The sequence below is a fragment of the Oryzias melastigma genome, linkage group LG23, assembly GCF_002922805.2.
Source record: "Oryzias melastigma strain HK-1 linkage group LG23, ASM292280v2, whole genome shotgun sequence".
Classification (NCBI taxonomy): domain Eukaryota; kingdom Metazoa; phylum Chordata; class Actinopteri; order Beloniformes; family Adrianichthyidae; genus Oryzias; species Oryzias melastigma.
This window is the reverse complement of record NC_050534.1, coordinates 16,055,659-16,063,916: the sequence shown is the minus strand read 5'-3', so window position 1 is coordinate 16,063,916 and position 8,258 is coordinate 16,055,659. Positions and strand designations below refer to the sequence as shown.

Genomic DNA, 8,258 nt, shown 5'->3' with positions numbered 1-8,258 from the left:
TCTTGAGAAAATCCTGATGCGGCCCGGCCTCACCTAGACGCCGCCTGTAGTGGCCCCCGGCTGATTTGAGTTTGAGACCCCTGGTCTAACTCGATCTTCTTGAACCATAACTTTCAAGGGTGTGAGCCAATCCAGTTTAATGATCCAGACATTTTTCATTATAATAATGTGTTTCGTTTCAGATGTGCAGAGAGGAAATATCCAGAAGAGCTGCCGTCCCTCAGTGTTGTCCTGATCTACCTGGATGAAGCTCTTTCCATCATCAAGAGGGCCATCCGCAGCATCATGAACAAGACGCCCGCCCGTCTGCTGACGGAGATCATTCTGGTCGATGATCACAGCTCAAACGGTACGCTGAGGCACCGCAAGAACACAGAATGCAGGTCTCTAATGTTAACTGGAAGCTTGTAAAATAACGTTTAGTTAAAACTAAATAGTTCAAGAAGTCTGAAATACATAATACTCTGAACAACCAGAGTTTTCCCAAGAGAGGAACATGCCTGCTTATTATGAGGTTTAATGTACCAGGAAGTGACAATAATTTGACACAATTAAGTGCATTTGTTGGAAATTCAATATATTGGAGCCTTTTTGGGTTAGATAAAAGCATATTTACATGGAAAAATGTACAGATGTTTAATATTAATGTTTAAAACTTAGTGTTCATATTAAGTGTTAGGAAGACATGTTTTTTTTAGAAACTGTTTAGATTTTTTTGACCCATTTGTAAAGACAGAAAGTTTCTTCTTCTATTAATTCAGCAAGTAGTCTTTTCAATAAATAAATAATAATAGTTGAGCTATTTTCACCATATAGTTTGGAAAATTAGCAAAAAGCGTTTCCCGCCAAAAATGTTTTTGAGGTTTCATGGAGGCAGCCATTTTGAAATAAGCAGGGAAAGTTCTATTACTGTTATTATTAGATTAGATAAAACATACAGTATTTGTAACAATGTTAGTGTAAGTTGGAAAAATATTGACATGAGTTAGAAAAAAAATAACTTCCTTACCCACCATTTAACATGGTGTACTTGTATTTTAAAGCCTGAATTATCGACAATGTTTGCATTCTTTAATACAGCATGTAGTATTTAAAAAAAAATGTTGAGCTATTTTCCCCCTGAAGTTTAAAAAAAAGCAAAAAATGTTTCCCTCCAAAAGAGTTTCTGAGATTTCATGGAGGCAGCCATTTTAAAATGAGCAGGAAAAGTTCTTCCACTGCCCCTAGTGGAATGATGATGAACTGCAGGGCAAAAAACAACCAAGTTCTAATCTATACAGTGGGTTTTTATGGTAATTTTGGATCATAATAATGATATTGGGGTCTCAGATTTAATACAATAGTTTAAAGAATTGACTGAAAATTCAATGAATTTTTATTTTAATTTGTTTTTTTAAACTCTTTAAATTTGCAGTACCATTTTTTAACCAACGTTTCCACTAACAACAACGTTAGTTTAAGTTGGAAAAATAGTTTAACATGATATAATGGTATTTTAAGGAATTATTTATTAACTATTTTTGCACTCCTCAATACATCGAGTATTAAAAAAAAATCAGTAACAATATTTGAGCTATTTAAAGTTTGAAAAATTAGCAAAAAATGTTTCCCTCCAAAAGTGTTTTTGAGATTTCATGGAGGCAGCCATTTTAAAATCAGCAGGAAAAGTTCTTCTACTGTCCCTAGTGGAATGATGATGAACTACAGGGCAGAAAAAATTGACTCAATGGGTTTTCAAGGGGAATTTGGATCAAAGTAATGAGATAGGGGTGTCAAGTATCAAATATGATGTATATATGGGATTAAAATATGTGGTTGGATTAATGCCTGAAGGAATTTTTTAAAATTCCTTCAGGCATTAATGAATAATAAAAATGAGAAAGATTTTTAAAAAATAATTTTCTTCTTCCTAGAGGATTTAAAGCAGGAGCTGGACGACTACATCAGCTTGATTCATGAAGAGCGTCCAGGCCTGGTGAAGAAAGTGAGGCACGCCGAGCAGCTCGGCCTCACGCAGGCCAGACTGTCCGGATGGAAAGTAGCTACAGGAGACGTGGTGGCCATCTTGGATGCTCACATAGAAGTCCATGTACAATGGTGGCGTTGATATCCTAGTTTAATTCTTTTGGTTTAAAAAAAAAAGCCTTTTACTGAACTTGTAAATTTTGTGTGTGCAGGGCAGAACCCCTGCTGGCTCGGATTAAAGAGGACCGCACGGTGATCCTCTCTCCAGTCTTTGACAAAGTCAACTACGACGACTTTGCAGTCGTTCCCTATTCTCCTTCTGCTCAAGGCTTCGACTGGGCTTTGTGGTGCATGTATGAATCCTTCCGACCGGAGTGGTACGCCACAGGGGATAAATCACTGCCTGGAAAGTAAGAGTTACTTTGAAAGAAACACACATTTACCCTGGCTTTTAGCTAAAATAAAGATTGATTCTTTCATAGATCCTATTTGACGACATTAAACTAATTTAAGGTCAGGAATCTAAAAAAACTCTGCATGGTAACCCCTTAGCCAGAAAGGTATAATCCTAATGAAAAAAAAAGATTTAAAAATAGATCAAAAGATGATCAGAGTGAGATTTTAAGCTTTTCTGCTCTGCTACGGTGGCCTAGAATGGACAAACATGTGGTTTGGTTTTTGTCTTCAGAAGTCCAGCTGTCATGGGGATACTTGTTGCTGATCGCAAGTTCTTTGGAGAAATTGGAGGCCTGGACGGTGGAATGAAAATCTACGGGGGAGAAAATGTGGAGCTGGGTATTCGGGTAATACATATATATATAATTATTTCATCAAAAGGTGGAACAATGGTTCAGGGTTAGTAAAAATATCAATGTGATAAATATTGAGCTCGATAAAATTATAATCTATAAAATAATCCAACATTGAAATACAAACTTTTTTTTCTGTTTCACAAGTCAGGATCATCTAAATTTATCTCTGATTTTTCTTTATTTTTTACCTTTGATTGAACATAGTCTCAGTGGCAGGGGCGGACTTAGAAGTTTGGGGGCCCCAGGCGAAAAATAAAATGGTGCCCTATCCAATAATCCTTTTATTTATTTTTTTTATCCTTACCTTAGGTTAAAAAATATATATATATTCCATTGGTCCAGTAGTAGACAGAATCAATGTCAATAATTCAAATGTTTTGATAGACATTTAATAAAAAATATATATATATATTTTGCAACCTGCGCAGAAATTCAACAGGAAATATGTAAAAATACAGCGATTTTAAGGATGAAGATGACATTATATAGGTCTAATGTATACACTGCATTTATGGAACATGTTATTCGTGGACACATTTATTTTACTATTAGTAGGTCAAACATCTCATGACGGCAGGTGAGGCACTGCTTCACCTGCCTCCCTTAACCGGACATCTCTGGTTAAAACACATTTCAACACGGAACTAAAAGCTGCTGAACCGATCCCAAACCCGTCCAAATGAAGTACACTCACTTAAAACATATTTTGCCTGCAAAATCAGAATAAAAAACGCTCAATTTGGGAACTTGGTGTTGACTGGAATATTCCATTGTAGCAGGGAGACGGGGGAGGACCAATTTCTTTCACATGATCAGTTTATACCATGTCACTGCTAAATGGGTTCATGCTCCGGGCATAACATTTATTTTACACACAATTTATTTTACACACTTGTTTAGGTCAGGGCCATAGGAATTTGGTGGCCCCAGGCAATCGCCTACCTTTGCCTAATGGTAAGTCCGCCTCTGCTCAGTGGCCGTTTTCTAAAAACGTTTTCTGTATTTTTAGTGTAGCGCCTTGAAAGAAACTTAGCTATCATTTAGTGACTGGTTAACAAACTGAGTAAATTAAGACCAAAATGGACAACCATTGTTAAAAAAAAAAAAAACTCAGTTTGATTGCTGCTGTATGGAGTGATTTTAGTGCCATTATTCCAAGTGCAACACTAACTGTTTTTGAGCGTAAAACTTAAAAGATTTTGTGTGCTCAAAAATTATTTTGGCCTTGAAAAAGCAAAATATTTCTTAGAACTTAAAAACATGTGCAACTAAAATAAAAAAATTACTCTTAAAACTGAAAAATGTGTGCAATAAAAACCATTTTCCCAAATTCTCTCTCTTCTGTGCGAGAGCAGTGGATCGCGTTACAAATGTGCCAGCCAATCACAGACATGGACATGAAGGTTGAGGTCTGTGATTGGCTGGATTTTGTTTATAGTTTTAAGCTCAAAACTGAATAATGGCACAAATATTACTCCGTACAGCCAAGGCCATTTTTACTGTTTTCGTCAATCAAAAAGCAGAAAAAAGAGGGGACAAAAGCAGAATTTATTCAAAAGAATGCCTCAAATAATCGAGTTATAGAATTTGTTTTGAAAGACAAAAACAACACTTTACAAAAAAAGATTTATGATTTATTTTGTAAAGTATTAATGTTTTTTTATTGCATTTTTTAAAAGGAATTGTGTAATATCTCCTAATTTGTTGTTCAGGATTTGTTGATTTGATTGCTTGAAAAGGTTTTTTTTAAGAGTTGGATGTCTTTCTTGGCAGGTCTGGCTGTGTGGAGGCAGCATAGAGATAATACCTTGCTCTAAAATCGCCCACATTGAGCGATACCACAAACCCTACCTCCCAGACCTGTCCATCATGATGAGGAGAAACGCACTGAGAGTGGCAGAAGTTTGGATGGATGAATACAAAAGCAGCGTTAACATCGCCTGGAACCTTCCAGTGGAAGTATGATCCGACGTCTCATTATTTCTCACATGATGGAATAATCGGATTATGTTTAATAAAAGACACTGCTTTTGATTATGAGAAATGCTCTCATGTGCTCGCCTTGTTCCTGCAGAATCATGGGATTGATATCGGAGATGTGTCGGAGAGGAAGAAGCTCAGAGAGAAGCTGAAGTGCAAACCCTTCCAGTGGTTTCTAGATAATGTTTACCCCTCTCTGAAACCCATCAACAACTTGCTTGGTTATGGAGCTGTGAGTAAATAGTGGATGAATCCTTATTTTCTTTCATTTATTCTTATTGGCACACGGTTGTAAAAAATTCACAAAAATATTTGTGTAACATTTCAGTTTCTATTAACAGCTGATTAATAATTTGAAGCCAGATCTCTGTGTGGACCAGGGCCCAAAACCAGGATACACGCCTATAATACATCCATGCCACTTCTTCTCACCTCAGGTGTGTTTAGATATTTATATGGAGAGAAAATAGTCTGTGTCTCTAATTCTTGATTTGTAATTCATACAATACATTTTGTGCATAACTTTGCATATTGTGTATTTGCATGTACAAAAATAAAAAAATTACAAAATACAATTTACACATCCACAATTCAGATTTACAACAGCTTGAAACTAACTACACACATAATACAAACTTCGTGTTACACAAAACCGTATTTACGCACAAATCAGATGCTTCACATCTCCAAGATGTGTGTATGTGATGCGTTTAAATGCTGCTAGATTGCTGGGTCATCAGAGTTTTCTTATCAGCTGCTTTGAACTGTGAACAATATTTGGTAAAATCTTGACTTTTTCTCCATGATATTAGCATTATGCTAGCTCATTTGGTTAATTTGGCATCTACTGAAGTTTTTTTTATGCTAATATGGAATTTATCCAATATTTTAGCAACATGCTAACGTATTTAGCTAATATGTTATGAGGTGTGATTATGCTAATTTGGAATGTATCTAATACTTTCGCATACTAATGTTTTTGGCTAACATGTCATATACTGAAGTTTTTTATGCTAATTAGAAATCTATCCAATATTTTAGCAACATGCTACCATTTTTGGCTAACAGGTTTGTTTATGCTAATTTGGAATGTATCTAATACTTTCGCATGCTAACGTTTATGGCTAACATGTCATATACTGAATTTTTTTATGCTAATTTTGAATTTATCCAATATTTTAGCAACATGCTAACATTTTTGGCTAATATGTTATGAGGTTTGATTATGCTAACTTGGAATGTATCTAATACTTTCGCATGCTAACGTTTTTGGCTAACATGTCATCTACTGAAGTTTTTTATGCTAATTTGGAATTTATCCAATATTTTAGCAACATGCTAACATTTTTGGCTGTTATGAGGTTTGTTTATGCTAATTTGAAATGTATCTAATACTTTCGCATGCTAACGTTTTTGACTAACATGTCATATATTGAAGTTTTTCTTTGCTAATTTGGAATTTATCCAATATTTTACCAACATGCTAACATTTTTGGCTAGTATGTTATCTACTGAGGTTTTTTCAATCTAATTTGGAATGAATCCAATATTTTAGCAACATGCTAACTTATTTGGCTGATATGTTATCTTCTGAGGTTTGTTTACGGTTCAGAATTTAATTAACATTTTTAGCAGCATGCTAATGTTTTTGGCTAATATGTTATGAGTTTTTTTATACTAATTTGGAATTTATCTCAAATTTAAGCAGCGTACTGACATTTTTGGCTAATTTGCTATCTACGATTTTTGTTAGGCTGCTTTTGAGTTTACCTAATATTTTAGCCACATGCTAACGTTTTTGACTAATTTAGCATTTAATTAGGATTTTTAGGCTATTTTGGAGTGGAGCTAGTATTTTAGCAATGTGCTAGCTTTTTAGGCTAATTTAGCACCTACTAAGGTTTTTGGGCTAGTTTGGAGATTAGCTCATATTTAAGCTACACTTTACATGTTTTTGCATGATTAGCATTTATTGAAGTTTTTTTAGCAAATTTACTACAATTTTATTTTTAATTTTGGCCAACTTCAGCGGTTCTTTAATGAAATTTAAGTCTTTTAGCAAATTTAGCATTTTGCTTTTGCATCGTCAGCAAAATCCTTTCAGGAATTAAAGTAAATTGCTTCATCAATTTCAGTGGCCAAATTTAGCAAAAAGCACACTTCACACTAGCATTATTGCAGGTAACATTTCTAGTTTTAAGTTGTGCCTGTGTAAACTGTATTTTTTTTAATTTTGTAATTTATGAACATGTGAATATATAATTTCAAGTACACAAAGTTACAAATCAAGAATTACGTACGCACAAATCGGATGATACTCTATTCTCTCCATTCATTTATCCTAAGCAAACTATGTTTGATTCACCAATGATTCTAATATTATATTGTTTTAGCGCTGTTTTTACAACACTGATGGCAAACTCTACATCGGTGGGATCAAATCTCACAAATACAACAGCGATAGCTGTCTGGTGGACCTCGGTTCCGGGAATTTTCCTGGTCTCTTTGAGTGCAAGGTCGCCCAGGAGAAGAAATTTCACATGTTGTGGGATTTTAAGCAGGTACTCACTGGTTTAAACCAAAAAAAAAAGAAATTAGGTCATATTTTAAAGACATGTCTGTGTTTCTAAAAAAGGGAGGACAGATCAAGAACAGGAAGACAAAGCGTTGTCTGGAGGTCGCACGTGGAAAAGATGGATACTTCAGTCTCGTCGTTCAACAGTGCAGCGGCCAAAGCTGGAAGATCCAACATGTCGTCAATCAGACTGTTTCTGCAAATGGTCTAAAGTGACTCCTTTATTGTCTTTTGTTGGATTTTTCAGTAAGAATTTCTTAATTTTCCTCACATTTTGACAACTGTAAGTGAATAATACTCACCACTATATATATATATATATATATATTAAAGGGGGATATTGCTTTCTATTTTTAACTTTCTATTGGGTTTCAAACTCTTCCAGAACATTTTCATGTTGGACATAAACATCTATTAATCTTGTAAAGCCCCCAAAATTTGACAGTAAATTATCATTATTTTTTTTTTTAGAGTTAAGATACTTTTTAAACTTGCTGATAACTTCCACAAATAAATAAGATTTACGATTTATTAAACATTGGGTGATTTTTTTTAAATATACATTTTTGTTTACAATAATGTTAATTCAACATGTAAAAATATTGACGAGTGTTAAGAAAAAACATCCCTCTATAAGTCTCTGTCTCAAATTTGATAAATTCATTTTATAATGTTGTCACTGTAATATAACAAATACATTACCTACGAATTTTTCATTCTTTCAATACAGCAAACAGTATTTTATAAAAATGAACAGCAATAGTGGAGCTATTTTCACTGTAAAGTTTGGAAAATTAGCAAAAACTTTTTCCGCCAAAAGTATTCCATGGACGCAGCCATTTTGAAAGTAGCAGGAGAAGAAGAAGCCCCCTAGTGGACGGATGATGAATTACAATTCAGAAAACATGAACAATTTCATACAGCGG

The 8,258-nt window shown here is 34.5% G+C and overlaps 1 protein-coding gene across 2 annotated transcripts in view; it reads left to right on the top strand.

The window, feature by feature from the left end:
- Nucleotides 1-7,803, top strand: part of LOC112158288 (probable polypeptide N-acetylgalactosaminyltransferase 8) — a 13,111-nt gene extending 5,308 nt beyond the window's left edge. The window contains exons 3-11 of one of the 2 annotated variants that reach the window (XM_024291565.2): nucleotides 183-349; nucleotides 1,914-2,097; nucleotides 2,178-2,375; nucleotides 2,654-2,768; nucleotides 4,551-4,736; nucleotides 4,852-4,989; nucleotides 5,099-5,194; nucleotides 7,151-7,318; nucleotides 7,393-7,803. In XM_024291565.2, coding sequence (XP_024147333.1) covers nucleotides 183-349; nucleotides 1,914-2,097; nucleotides 2,178-2,375; nucleotides 2,654-2,768; nucleotides 4,551-4,736; nucleotides 4,852-4,989; nucleotides 5,099-5,194; nucleotides 7,151-7,318; nucleotides 7,393-7,548 — 1,408 coding nt within the window. In that variant the 3' untranslated portion in view covers nucleotides 7,549-7,803. Of the gene's footprint in view, nucleotides 1-182; nucleotides 350-1,913; nucleotides 2,098-2,177; nucleotides 2,376-2,653; nucleotides 2,769-4,550; nucleotides 4,737-4,851; nucleotides 4,990-5,085; nucleotides 5,195-7,150; nucleotides 7,319-7,392 lie in introns of those variants that run through there. The other variant, XR_004947200.1, reaches the window with a different exon arrangement.
- Nucleotides 7,804-8,258: the final 455 nt, after the last annotated feature.